The following is a 15,102-nucleotide window of genomic DNA, read 5'->3' as shown; positions in this document are numbered from 1 at the left end:
CTGCTTCTCCATCCCCTCACCTTGGCAGCGTTAATGCTTCTGTGACGAGGACTTGCCCACGTGTCTTCCATGGAGAAAGGTTTTGTTTTTTTTAGTGCATTGTTAGTGTTGGCTTGTTTGTGTCTTTTCACTGAGAGGTCACTTAGAGATTCTATCAATCCAGTCCTCTCATACAGACCCAGAGGGACCCAGTGACATGCTTATGATCTGGACGCGTGAAGCTGGCAAAACTGGGACCCTCGTCTCCTGCTTCTTGACCTAATAATCTCAAATAATAATAATCCACTCTCCTTAAATTCCTGAGATAAACCCTGCCTTGAAGGAGGAAAGTTTTTTGTTTTTTGGGTTTTTTTGTTTGTTTTTGTTTTTGCTTTTGATCTGTACTTTACCCACAAGCATGTTTCTTCTTGTTTTTCTTTTCTGTCTACTACTTTTTGTCTCTCTATCCCTTCGATTCTCCCTAAAGCTCACATGTCATAGGCAGGACCACCTATGTTTTTGTTATGTTACAAGCAGTTAAGATGAACTGAATTCAGCTGGTTTTACGATATGGAGGTTTGGGGAACAAAGTGGGGAGGGGGACACTGGGAAGGATTTAAGAGAAAATATTTTGGCATTTGTTAGTCTGCAAACAGCTGGAGCTCCAAACCTGGAGCATGGCGGACTTCTGGTGAGCCAAGCCAGAAAAGAAAATTGGTTCAGTGTTTGTAAACAGAGTTATGAATGTTTGTATTTACATCATTTGCAGACCCGCAGTGAAGCTTTTGATTATGGTTTGAATCTCAGTGTTCTGAGTTCAAACTTTAATTAAGGAACTCTCTTGTTAGGGAATAGAGTTAACTAAAGATGTCCCAGTCGTAGCTGCAAGAGCTAATAAGGTCCATTTTGCTTTATCCCTGGAATTCTGTGATCTGAAGAGGGAAGAGACTAGGTAAAGACTTTTCTTGGTAGAAGTCCTTGTAACCCCAACCCATTCCCTAAGCTTACAGCAAACATGAGAAAGTGCATTATCTGTGCAGTGTTGCTAATGTCCCTATTCTCTTGAAACTGTTAGGTTTCCAGTTTAAGGTAAAGCAATGTTCTCTTATTTTATGCTCACAACAACTTCAGCCGCAGTGCTTTTGAGGCCTGGTGATGGGGCGTGGTCTGTCCGGGCTCACCTGCTACTTCCTGTCCTGAGGCTGCCACTTCTCCACTGTCTTTCTGATGACCTCACTTTTCCGTGCCATGCATCTGGACTGTGTGAGATTGTGTGTGTGAGTGTCTGTCTGAACTGTGCATTTTCGTGTCTGTCAGGAGTGTGTGTGTATGTGTGTGTTTGGACTTTGTGTGTGTGTGTTTGTGTGTCTGGACTGTAATAGTGTGTGTGTAATGTGTGTGTGTGTGTGTGTGTGTGTGTGTACTGTGTGTAATTGTGGGTCTGTTTGGACTGTGTGCAATTGTGTATCTGTCTGGACTGTGTATAAGTGTGTGTTTGTGTGTGTGTGTGTGTGAACTATGTGTAATTGTGTGCAGTTGTGTGTCTGGACTGTAATTGTGTATGTATATGTGTCTGGGTTGTTTGTATGTGTCTGGACAGTGTGTAATTGTGTGTGTGTGTGTGTGTCTGTATTTGTGTGTGGTATAGTGTACCTCAGGCTGGTGGCCACCCTGAGGGCCCAGGAAAACCCGGAAGTTTGTGTCTTTCTCTTCTCATTCTGTAGCCGAAGTCCTTCACACCTCACTCTCCTGTTTGTTTTTAATCAGCCTTCCCTTCTTTTTCCTCATCCTGACATACTGTCGGTGTCATTCCTGTGACCCATCCAACCCAGTCTTATCCCTTTATTTCAGTTTTCTGTTTTGAAACCAGCATGGCTCACGGCCCTTTCCAGACTCTCTCTCCTCATTTTTGGTCATTCTTTGCTGCGTTTGCTTCTGTCAGCATTTCTCTCCAGTCACCCCTCCCCCACCTCTGTCCGCCTTCAAACATGATATTAAACCGAGTGAGTGCTCATCCAAACAATTACCTCAGTCAGAGGATGGTTGGGTAGTGAGGAGCGTCCACATGGTTGGAAGATGTGCTTAAATGTTACTTGCCGTTATTTCTTCCTTAGGGTCTTTTCCCCCCAGGTCAAGGAGCCACAATTGGAGTTGACTTTATGATTAAGACCGTGGAGATTAATGGTGAAAAAGTGAAGGTAAGATGCTAAGTAATAAATATTAGTAAAGCTTTGATGAATTCTCTAAGTGTTTAGGGGAAGAAGTACAGGCATGTTTTCATAACGTTTATTAAATTGCTTCATTCTTTTGAAAACGATGTACTGGGGCGGGGCTCAGCTGGCAGAATACTTCTTGCCTGGCATGCAAGAAGCTCCGGATTAAAGCCTCAGCACCAGCTAGGTGCAGTACTGCTTACCTAGGATCCGTACTAGGGTCAGGTGGGTTAACGTAGCCAGCCTAGCTTACCTGAGAACCTATCTCAAAAGAAAAAAAGGGGCTGGAGAGATGGCTCAGAGGTTAAGAGTACTGGTTGCTCTTCCAAAGGTCCTGAGTTCAGCTCCCAGCAACCACATTGTGGCTCACAACCAAGTATAATGGGATCCGATATCCTCTCCTAGTGTGTCTGAAGACAGTGACAGTGTATTCATATACTAGAATATAAAAAAAGAAAAGAGAGAAATTATACAGACTCAATATAGGGATAGTATGCTCATATACGAAGATGGTGAGGAAAATACATTTTCCTGTTATACCAGAAGTGATATGAAAACGAAGTAGGAATTTCTTTTTGAATTTCAAACTTGGGCCAATAGCATTTTTATTCTAACTAAAAGGCCCATTTGAGAAAGCCTTCTGATCCTCACATTTGACTGTAGGTAGTGTAGGTAATCCAGCCACATGAATTACTTATTAAATTACCCTGTCTCCCACCATACCTTTATCTTAGAACTCAGGACCTCTGGTTACTCCCTTGTCTTCCACTTGCTAGCTCCTCGATAGCTTGGTACTTAGACATACAGTGTGCGTAGAAACAGGAGTGTGTTCATTGAGCATTGCCAGTGCCTCTGATAGATGCTGTTGCACACGCCACCACTGGTACTCCAACTCTTTGCATGATGTCTGAAGTAGATGGTATAGTCCTTGTTGTACAAGCTTCAGAGGTTACTTAGCGTATTTCACCACGGCGTTGTCTGGAAGGAAGACGAACAGAATGTGAACCTCACTTGCTGACCTCTAGCCTTCAAACTCCATGAGGTCTTCCGTGGGATAAGAGGATAACGAAGGCACGATAGGCGTAATACCTTGCATCAGGAAATGAGGCAGGTGATGATTGGAAGGGGTATGAGGTGAAGCGCTCGAGAGAAAGCTCAGAGGCCGAGTGCATACAGCTCTTCCATATGACCTGAGTTTGGTTTCCAGCACCTATGTAGGGATGCTTACATGGTCTGACACTTATTCTGGCCTAAACTCACAGTCGCCTACACTTACCTGCATATCCATCTACGTGCGATTGTGTGTCTGTGTGTCATGGAGGGAGGTAAGGACACTGATGTTAGCATTGCCGTTCACAAGCTCTTGTTCAGAGCTTCAGAGTCAGGCCCATGGAAAGTCCCAGTCAGGAGCATAGTGATGGATACCGGCACTGAATGGTAGCTAAGTCTCGACCCCTGCACCCCACATTTGGTTTGTGTTCTTGGCATCCTCCCGTTCCACGGTTCCTTCACATCTGATGTGTGCCTTGGGAAGGGCAGAGGCACTTCCTGGCATTCTTAGACCATTGTTAGCACCACAAACAAGAGCTGCCCTGTGGCTTCTCTCCTGTCCAGATGACAGACAGGAACCTTCTTTTCTTTTTGTCTCGACTCTTTGAAATGGTTCCTTACCATAGAGACGTATGTACTAAGTATAATGGTAGAGAGAAAGCTAGAATACTGGAAGATAAAAGCAGGCTATAATCTACAGAAATGCCAACCATAAGTCAGAAAACCTATATGAATTGAAGAGGGGCTGGAGTCCAGGGACAGGAGCAGGCTGAAGAGATACTGACAGGAAGAAGCTTTTATAGTTTTATTCTAGAGGAGGAAGTTACCAACCTAAGGAATCAGGAAAGGATCACCACTTTTTCACAAGTTTCTCTCCTAGATAAGAATTGCCACTTGCCTCTGTACTTGTGAGCTCATTTGTTTGACCTGAAATGTTGGTGTCTACCATGTACTTGGCTTGCACTAAGAACAAGGGAAAATAAAGAATTGTCCCACGGTTATGCAACAGCTCTTTTCCATTCATGACTTTCAGGCTTTATTTTCAAAGACGAAGGCTTCATTTTTAAATATGTGTTTTAATTAGTATGTGCGTGCATGCGCGAGTATGGCGTGCATGCGAAGGTCAAAGAAGAAGCTGTAAAAGTTTTCTTTCCACTATGGGGTGTCTGGGGATCAAACTCGGCCCTTCCCCACTGAGGCATTTTGTTAGTCCTGACCTCATTTTTAAGTGCTTATTACATGACTGAATTTCCATCTTTTTTGGCATTGGACCCACCAGAAGACCTCGGGCTCTCCAGGAGCAGGGTTCCTTCTTACTCATCTTATATCCACAGCTTCATTGCTACCATTATCACTTCTTTAGACCTCTGGCTAGTCCAGTTCAAGCTGCCTGTGATTTATTTTTAACCCAACATGTTGAATGAGTTATAAAAATAAAACTATACACAAGGAAAAGGATGTTGCATGATGGTCTTCAACCTCACCCACTGGCTTTTCAGTCTGCCACAAATTAATGAGTGACAAAAAAGTAAGATCAGTGTCTTTTTTTTTTTTTTTTTAAGTTAGAGGGTATTTTTATTGCTCCTCTTTATTTATTTATTTACTTTATGCACAAGTGCTCCATCTGCATATACACCTGCATGCCAGAAGAGGGCATCAGATTCCATTATAGATGGTTGTGAGCCACAATGCTGTGTTAGGAAGGAAACAGGGGTATGACGTCAGAGAGACAACCTTGGTCCTCCGAGAATTCTGTCCACTAAAGAGGACAGTGAGGCAGTACGAGGGCAGCTGAGCAGCGCAGTGGCCCTGTGCAGTGGGGGACGGTGGCCAGGGGATCCACGGCTACGGTGTTGAGGAGGCACGGACAGAGGGTAGACTACCATCTGTAGATACTCTTTCTTCTAGCTCCTCTTTGAGAGGACATTGTTGATTAGTTGCAGATTTGGGTTCTTTGAAGACCATGATCTCTTAGACCAAGGGTTCTGTATTCATCTTCTATCTGGTACCCTACAAAGGATGAAAAGAGACAAATGGATTATACAGAAAGATGATGAAACTAATTTGAGCAATAGATGATGGACTATGAGCATCCTTATTAATCAGTTCTCAGGCTACACATAGGCAGTCCTCTATGAGAAGGTGGCATATATCTTGGCAAGGCCATACAATAACTATTTTTGAAAATATTTTGACACTTAAAAGCAGTTTTCAAGATGTTCCAGTCGTGAACACAGTGTTTTCTAATGACTGACAGTATCTAAATCCAGTCGAAAGAGTTGTAGAGGCTGAATGGGGCTTTAAGACAATAGTCTGCTATTCTAAGGCACGTCTTGGCAGAAGGGGACCATGGCCCTACTTTGAGGCAGAGAAGAGAAATAGCTTTTGTTCCAGCACAAAATGTCGTGTGTATGTTTGGATTTAGCACACACAGACTTTATTTTATATTATCAAAGAGCTGCTGCAACTTCAAATCAAAGGAGAATGTGTGCTGGCTCGCTGGCTCACAGTGTGGGCTACTGGCCACTGTGTCCTCAGCTAAACTGCTATGGGCCTAGAGTGACGCCAAGTGATGGCTAGATGCAGACGTCCAATAAAATGAGCTCGCAATGGCAAAACCGACGGGACGTGCCAGGCTGATTTTCGACCGGGGAATAGAAGCTATAAGCTCTGATGTCCAGCTCTGTGGGTACCTGGGTAGAAGAAACAAGTTTTATTAAGCTTGCCTACCTCACTCATGGGGAAGGGATAAAGAACAGTTGAGACCACCAGTTAAACACAAACGTCTGCTTTTTGTCCTGGGTGCAGTTTGGTGAGTGACGCTTCCTGTTCTAAAGCTTTAAATCAAGTAGGCCGACAGGCGTTAACCAAATTATTTCAGGTATGTTATTAAGATATGCCACTGATTAAGATATGCCATGGGAGATATAATACACAGTACTGCCAAGGTGACTGGGGACAGATGTGTGTGGGGGGAGGGGATTCAGGGAGAGGGTCTAGAAGGCCTTACTGAGAAAGTAGTATGGAGGTTAATTTACTTGTGACCTATAGTTTGTGGTTAGGAGGGAAGCGCTTGGTGATTTTGTTATCCCCCAAACTCTCTGCTCTATATTTAGAGTTGTATCTAGAGAAGAGACCTCTCATTTATATTTATTAAAATATAAGTTTGTAGGTTTAGAAACAGTAGATGACTTATTAAACCCTTTTAAAATATCTATCTACCTACCTATCTACCTATCTACCTATTTATCTAACCTATCTAATCTATCTAATCTATCTATCTAATCTATCTATCTAATCTATCTATCTATCTATCTATCTATCTATCTATCTATCTATCTATCTATCTATCTAAACAAGTAGAGTTCAAAAAGTTTAAGCGACCTAAAGTCACAGAGCTTAGTCGTGTGGTGGACGGGTATGACTGTAATGGCACCATTTCTATTTCCATTAACAGTAACAATGTCTTAATAGAGTCACTGGAGTTTTAAACTGGAAACGCCGGCAGCTGAGGTGGTTGTATTTTCGTTCTCTCGGTTGCTCACTGGAATGCCAGTGAGCACAAAACACCAGCTTGCCCGCTACTGCAGTGTGTGCAGTGGATTACCCAGCTTATGGGCAAGAGCACAGAGCCCACAGTGAGCGTCAGATTGTTTGAGACACCACCGATAGTAGATCTCACAGAACTTTAGTTTGCTGGTGAGGGAAGGGTAATGTAAAATACTTACCTTACCAGGTCATTGTGAAGACTGAATTATCACATATAAAATGAATAAAATAGAGTTTGGAGCTTAATATAATAGAATTTGCTTTGTTTGTTTGTTTTTCAGAATAAAGAAAGAATTCTTAAATTAAACAAGCAAGCAAGCAAACAAAACAAGAAAAACAAACAAAAACAAACAAACAAACAAAAAAACAAAAGGGGGGAAGGGAAGAGAATAAACCTGTTTCCCAAACTAGAAACACTTGACAGCAAAACATACTTTTGAGGCCAGAAAACAACCATTAAATTGTTTGTGTGATGTTCTCATTTCCGAGCTCTTTTGCTTTGTGCTTTTCCAAGCTGATCCCTGCCGTATGCCTCTGCAGTTACAGATCTGGGACACCGCGGGCCAAGAGAGATTTCGATCCATCACCCAAAGTTACTACCGAAGCGCCAATGCTTTGATCCTCACCTATGACATCACCTGTGAGGAGTCCTTCCGCTGCCTTCCCGAGTGGCTGCGGGAGATAGAACAGTATGCTAGCAACAAGGTCATCACTGTGTTAGTGGGTAAGTGAGGGCTGATGAGGAAGGAAATTGACTTGAGTGCCTCGTTTAACGCTGTGTTGGTACCTTCCAGGAATATAGTATATATATTGTTAGCTGAGTTTTGTAGTCAACATTCAGTCATACAACTGAGAACATCCCATAGTGATAATTAAGAAGATAAGCAAAAATATTGCTGATTTTCCTATCGGTGTAGGCCAAATAGTTATAAGCTGGTGGATTCTGCTGGTGTAAAAGTAAAAGAAATCTTTCATGTTGACGAGGAAATCCTATTGAAGCAGTTTTTGTATTTTTAAACTTACTTTGGTGAATTTTTCTCTTCTTACTTTATGCTGACTTCAGACATCCCTCCTGTGTTTTAGAAATCCATTAAGGGAACTGCTGCTGTTTGTTTCATTCTGTAGGAAGAGGGAGTCTATTTAATGTGGGAGAAACCCAGAAGATAACCCTTGGTTTTTCTCTGGTGACAAATGCGTGCATTAAAAATGGGATCACAGGGCCTGGGATAACTGAGTTGGTAGAGTTGGCAGTGCCAGAGTCAGCACCCAAGTTAAAGCCTTGGTTCCCAAGGAAAAATCTATTCATGGGGTCCTTGCTCATAATCTCACAGAAGGTCCAGTAGGTGGACCCCTGACCATTGGTTGCCAGCCTAGTCTAATCATGGAGTCCCAGGCCTTCCTGAGAGACTGTTACAAAACCCAAAAACACAACCAAGGTGGAATGCATCTGAGGATCAAGTTTGACCTTTGGTGTCTTCAAGTACATGTTTGTGTATATGCACACTCACACGCACACATGCATGCGATTACTGAAATATGAACTGTATAATTAAAAACTCTCTGGTTGTGTTAGAAAAGGGGCATCAACTACATACTTGTTAAAATATTTTCTTCCTGTGAAGAAATTTTGCTGTATAGTCTTATGACTTGAATTTTAGAAATAGAGAAAACTATAGAAAGCATCAGTAAGTTACAAATTATGGCTAACAGTAAGCTGAGCAAATGTTTTATTATTATTTTTTGTACTGAAAATTGATTTGTTCCACATACTGTATCTTGATTATAGTTTTTCTTCCCTCTGCTCTTCCCAGTTTCTCCCTACCTTCACTCTCATCTGAACGGACATACCATGTCTGCCCATTAGTGAAACAAACAGGTTTCTACAGAATAATAAAAGAAACTGGGATAAAACAAAAACTAACACATTGGAGCTTGATGAGACAAGCAGAAAGAGCCCAAGAGGAGGCACAAGAATCAGAAATCCATTCTTTTGCACAGTCAGAAATCCTATAAGGGGGCTGGAGAGATGGCTCAGGGGTTAAGAGCACTGACTGCTCTTCCAGAGGTCCTGAGTTCAATTTTCAGCAACCATATGGTAGTTCACAACCATCTATAATGTCCTCTTCTGGCATGCAGGTTTACATGTAGATAGAACACTCATATACATAAAATAAATAAATCTTTAAAAAAGAAATCTTGTAAAATCACTATATGTGTGTGTGTGTGTGTGTGTATTCGCAGAAGATTTAATACAGAGCTGTGTAGGGCCTGTGTATACTGCCTCAGTCTCAGTGAGTTCATATTTACCTTGATCATATTAATTTAGAGGGCTTTGTTTTCTTGGTGTCTTCTGGCTCTTACCCTCCTTTCTGCAGGGTTCCCTAGGCCTTGAGGGCAGGAATTTGATGGAGACATTCTGTTTAGGGCTGAGTGTTTCAAGGCCTCTTTCTCTGCATAATTAATGTCTGGCTGTGGTCTCTGTATTTGCCTCCATCTGTTGCAGGAGTAAGCTTCTCTGATCATGGCTGAGCAAGGAGGCACTGATGTGACTAATGAATGTAGCAGAATGTCATTATTCTTATTGCTGCTTTTTTATTTCTTTTAAACAACACTAGTTTGTGGTTTTACCCTAGGTCCCCAGGCTATCCAGCCTCTGGTTCTTGGTCACCCAAGCAGTGTTGGGTATGAGTTTAATCTTGTTGAGTGGGCCTTAAGTCAGATCAGATATTGGTTGGTTACTTCTACAAGCTTTGTGCCACCATTGCCCCGTATGTCCTGTAGGCAGGACAGCATTGTAGATCTAAGAGTTTGTGGCTAGCTTGGTGTTTACATTCTCTTTTGGTAGTGTGCAGAGAACCTTCATGTACCAAAGACACTAGATTATAGGGATAAATGCTCAATGTAGGCACCAGCTTGACTTTTTTGTGTTCAGTGAGTTGTGTAGGTATTGGTCTTCTACAGTGGGGCCTTGCTGTCAGTTTGTGGAGAGCAACCAACAGTCTTGGCAAAAACCTGTGGGATTTCTTTGGCCAAGAACTCAAGGAGATGTAATGAAATCTCAGTAATGGGAGTTTCATTTAGTGATAAGAGATGGTCAATTGGGACTCTTCTACCTCATTATTTGGTGATTTCATTTAGATTGCCTTCACTTATGTATATATTTTAGGAAGCTTCTCTGTGTTAATTTCCCATATTACCCCTCAACTGGCCTGTAATTTTAGCTGTCTCTCCTTATATTCCCTCTTTCATGCCTCTCTTCAGTCCTCTCCCCACTCGACCTTCCTATTTCAGCTCCATTTACAACCATCTCTGCTCTTTCTTTCTCTAATAGGATCTTTCTGTCCTCTCTAAACCCTTAATTTATATCTAACTTCTGTGATTCTATAAATTGTAGATTGGTTTATTGACTTAATAGTTAATATCCACATACACTAGCTCAATGACTGGGCACTTCTAAATCTACCCATGGCTAGTACCCAGTACCCTCGGGTATTCCTGGCTTACCACCTTCTAAATCTATATTTGATCTTTGCTACCCTGTTACCTTCTGGGCAGCCCCTTCCACACTCCCCACCCCCAATAAGGTCACTTTCTCTTTCCACCTACATTGCTAGGTGATTTCTCTCCTCCAGCTCTTAAATCTGATCCCTTTGCCTCTCCTCTTCTCCCCTTGGTCCCTTACCTGCACAAGTCCTGCCTCTGTCTCCTTGCCTAGCCATTGGCTGTACGGCAATTCTTTATTACCAATCAAAGCCAGCTGGGGACATGGATCCTCAGTGTCTGGAAGTGTGCTTTGGGAGCTGAATTAAGATAAAGCATTAGAACCAATTCCCAGCCTTTAACCATCTTTCCATCAAGATGAAATCATAAAAAAAGTTGTATTTCCCTGATGGCTTAGGGTGTTCTTTGCCGAGCATAAATATTATATTAAATATTATGACTGGTGTATAAATATCAGGAATCATATTAGGAGTCCTAAATTTTAGAGGAGGAAATTGATGCTGAGACAAGATAATTCTGGTCCTGAATGTGCTCAGGACTTTGTCCTTAAACTTTCCTTTGTCCTTAGTTAGCATCACACCTAAGGATCCAGGGTTAATCATGGTGCTTTAAGTTCAGTTGAAATTGGTATATGTATTTATACTACTATATGACATATGTGTTCAACATTTACAGGTTACTTTTAAATTTTAGTTTTGTATTAATTACAGAATTGCATTGCTTATGTTAAATGTGAGCTTCTAAAGTCCTATCTTTAAAGCAGAATATGATCAGAGAGGTCTGGTTTCTGCCCCCGGGCGCCCTACTTTTTTCTTTCTGGGTGACCATTACCTTTTGAATTACATTCTTGCTTTATTATTTTCTTAAAAAGTAAGCGAAAATGGAATTTATCTATAGTTTTTACTTAGTTGCAGATTATACTTTTTTCTGCTTCCTTTGCTTATATTCTCAATTCATGACCCTGTGTAGAACATCCTCCATTTTTTTTCTTTACTTGAATACTTGTGTGCGTGTATTGAAATTTATGCAAGTGATGTGGGTTGTTTCCATTCTTTGCCATTACATATGACACTGGTATTTTAAAATAGCCAATCCTGCAATTATGGTCATATTGACTGTACTTTACCTGCTCATCTGTTTAATCTCCTGATCAGCTTCAGGTCTGGGATTGAATTGTGATGCTTCTTGGCCAAAACGAAGTCAAGTGATGATTCTTTCTTTGATTTACCATTGTTACAGGCAACAAGATTGACCTGGCTGAGAGGAGAGAGGTCTCCCAACAGAGAGCAGAAGAGTTCTCAGAGGCTCAGGACATGTATTACTTGGAGACTTCAGCCAAGGAGTCTGACAATGTGGAGAAACTCTTCCTTGACTTAGCATGCCGACTCATCAGCGAAGCCAGACAGAACACACTGGTGAACAATGTATCGTCACCCTTACCTGGAGAAGGGAAAAGCATCAGCTATTTGACTTGTTGTAATTTCAACTAAAGGCTGAGGCAAAGAGAATCAAAGGGAAGAAAAGTAGTTGCCTTGGTGGGCCATATGTTGCTAGGGAAACCGGCAATGACTACGGCTCCCGCTCTTGGACCGTCTGACTCCTGTAGGCTCCAGAGCTTACCAAGCATGCAGGCCAAGGGCCTTGACTGCAGGTCAGCATTAGCAGAACACATAATGCTTTCATACTTTTGCAGTCTGGCACTGGAGCAAGGAGAAAATCGCACTAAGTGCTCCATGATCTGCAGAGCTTGTTGCTTTTGTTTTTAAAAAAGCAAGTAAAAATGCATTCCTGAACACAGACAGGGTCATGTACTGTAGGAATCCTTCTGTGTGTCAGCAGGTGGATGAGGGGCTGTTCTTCAGGCTTCAGTTGTAATCTGGTGCCCATGGATTTCTTGTCTGCCAGGTAAAGCAAAACTGGAAAGGCCAGTACTGTCTCTGTAGTACTCATTGATGACCTGTGGAGATGTTGAAACGTGTTATTTCTTTTGTCCACAAGCACTTTCAAAACCTTTGGGATATAAAAATGGGAAACTCTTTCATGACCAAGAGTAAAAATTGTTGTTTAATAATAGATACAAGTTCCATGGCTCTCTTTGGTGCTAATGATTGTGCTGTTTCACAGACCAAACGCTTTAGTACATTGATGCCCTTAGATGTTTTACCCAAAAATAAAGAGAGTGGGGGACATCCATGAGTCTTTGTCAGTCTCACCACCTTTTCTAGGATGGCTATGGACATGAGAAGCCCTTTTCCTTTCATATCTTCCTTGGCATTTATTAACTTTCTTCTGTCCTTTCACACCTTTTCTGCCCTTCAAGTAAATCAGAGTATAAAAAATGGGGAAATATACATGATGACAGTCTAATAAAGAGGATTGGCTGTAAGACACGTCGAGTAGCATGAGAAAACAGAGCAGATATGACCAAAATACTGTGGACTACGGACTGAGTGCAGAGCAGGCTTCCGGACAGAGCGCAGCTCTCTCTAATAGGTCACACCTTTTCCTTTCTGGAACTGCCCTTGGATAGACCAAGGTTTAGGATTTTGTAGACATTTTTAGTATAATAAATGAGAATCGCAACAGATGAAAAGTCTCACAAACCATTTTTGTATCTTGGATAAACTTAGGCGAGCGCCGCTCTGGAAGCAGGCTGAGTTATCCTTTAGTATCTTATATTAATGTGACCTCAGATTCATGAGCATACGTTTCTTTTCCCTTTCTCTATTCTCTCCCCCAGTGTCCCCTTATAGGTTTCCTCCCCCCCCCCTTCCCTCCCATACTGGTGTGCCTGTGTTACGGGAAATCTCCAGTCCGTGTGGAGGTGGACACGCCTTTGCTCAGCCAGTTTTACAATGGGACTCGGATTGGAAGACGTGCTGCTGAATGAGTTGTTTCTTCAGTGCCATGTTCTGATGCCTTCCAGTTTGATCAGTGTCATAAATGCACATCAGGACAGAGGTTAAGTCTGTGTGCTCTTTGTATCATCAGGCATTGCTGTAGCTTGCTGCGTGGCATAACTGAGTATGAATCACTGAATGAGGGTATGACGTGTAATTCCACTGTTGATATTGATGGTGACAGTTTTGGACCTGGCATGTCACTCTTGGAAAGTTGCAAAGCAATGAGTCAGCATGGCAGGGCACTGATAACACATTTCTAGCAGATCCCATGATGTCTGATCCCTCTTACATGTGGACTATTTTTCCTTTATACAGGAAGGGGAAAATCACTTTAATGAAAATAAAAATCATTTATAATCAACTTTGCTTAATAGCCAGTAACCAAAGGCATCAGAAGATAAACTAATCAAGGTTACAAAAAAATGTATCTTTCTACTGTGAATTCCCTAAATTTAGATTTATTACTTTTCTTTATGGCAAAATTCTGATCTCCTTAGCATAAGATGACTCAGCCTTGTCTCACAGCAGTGTGTTAAAAATAACGTTGCTTTGTGAACTTTAAGGGCTTTGTTAGATTGAATTAATTTAGCTCCAGAATAACAGCTTTTGGGGTCACATTTATGTTATGTTATTCTTATTTCTTAGGGCTTATAGCACCGCCATCTGCCCCTTCTAGCTTGGAAGCAGCTCAGAGAGCTCTGCTCTAGTTCCATCTCCCCCTGGGTCTGTGGGATTTGAATAAATCATAGTCACCAGTCCTTGGCCCATTGGTGTGGACACTTGAGAACCTGGACCGTTACGTGCCACAGTTCTGTGAATTTAAGATTAGGCCTTTTGGATAGTTGTTCAGTGATGTATCTCAAGTTTGAAAACAGCCCTTGACAATATTGTAGGTGCAATAAATTCTGGTTGAATAAATGATTCAGTGCCAAGAGTTTTCTTTGTTTGTTATTTTTAAGTGGAAGTCCTGGAAGTGGTTCTTGAGAAAGAATCATTTTAATCTAGGGCAGAACATAAGTATTATTTTGCCTAGTAATTCTTATTGCCAGGGAAATATTTGCTCAGTGAAGCCTCCTTTACATAAAATTATTTAATAGTGAAAACCCCCCAAGATTTTGTTTATTGTGATGTTGTTTAACTCTTCCTGACAAGGTTATCTCTCCTTCTACCATTTGTAATATGACCTTTTATTTTTTTAATAAAATTATTAAATATGTGGTCATCTTTTGCAGATTCCAATGAAAATACATGTTGAGGTTATAGAGTCAATGCTTGGGAAAGATCTATGGAATCATAGTTTTCTGATATGGCTATTTATAGACTGTGTCCTCAAAGAACTTCATGGTTTCTTCTTTTCCTACACAGAGCTGTGTTCCTTTGTATTCTTAAATTAGATCTCTTGGGTTATATTAATATTTAATTATATAGAACCAATCATTGCTTGTGTACATTTCAAAGGTTACATCATTGGATTTTTCTGGCTTTCATCCCCTCTCCCCACCCATAGTTTAGTCATTTTTTTATGTCAGCATCTTTTTTCTAAGTGGAAAGACAATTACTAAAACTGAAACAGAAATGTATTAGCACTATAGTATGTCAGGTTTTAATTTTGAGATTATTAAGAGACCACTGACCAAAACAAGATGTCTCGAGTAGTGTGATTGAAACAAGATGTCTAGAGTAATGTAATTCAAAGCCGTGTGGCTCTGTGCAGGAAGGAGGAAGCAGATCCTTCTCTTCATCAAAGTGGACTAACACCTAGTGGCTCCTGGTCAGGGGTTTGCCAGTCTACTCTTTGAACTATCCCACAGTATCAACTTCACTTAGACTAATTCTAAAAAGTAACAGTTGCAAATCACTTTGAACTTTATTTTTATCCCCATGTGTCATACCAGTGGCCTTAAAGA

General features: G+C 41.4%; 1 protein-coding gene across 4 annotated transcripts in view; it reads left to right on the top strand.

The window, feature by feature from the left end:
* The window catches only part of RAB30 (RAB30, member RAS oncogene family), an 88,026-nt gene extending 73,250 nt beyond the window's left edge, over positions 1 to 14,776 (top strand). For all 4 annotated transcript variants that reach the window (XM_080912159.1, XM_080912156.1, XM_080912158.1 and 1 more), the window contains 3 exons: positions 2,094 to 2,177; positions 7,332 to 7,515; positions 11,532 to 14,776. In XM_080912159.1, coding sequence (XP_080768285.1) covers positions 2,094 to 2,177; positions 7,332 to 7,515; positions 11,532 to 11,782 — 519 coding nt within the window. In that variant the 3' untranslated portion in view covers positions 11,783 to 14,776. The remainder of the gene's footprint in view (positions 1 to 2,093; positions 2,178 to 7,331; positions 7,516 to 11,531) is intronic.
* Positions 14,777 to 15,102: the final 326 nt, after the last annotated feature.

Source organism: Micromys minutus (assembly GCF_963924665.1).
Source record: "Micromys minutus genome assembly, chromosome: 2".
NCBI classification, from domain to species: Eukaryota; Metazoa; Chordata; class Mammalia; order Rodentia; family Muridae; genus Micromys; species Micromys minutus.
Note: the sequence above shows the minus strand (reverse complement) of the source record. Positions and strands in the feature narration are given on the sequence as shown.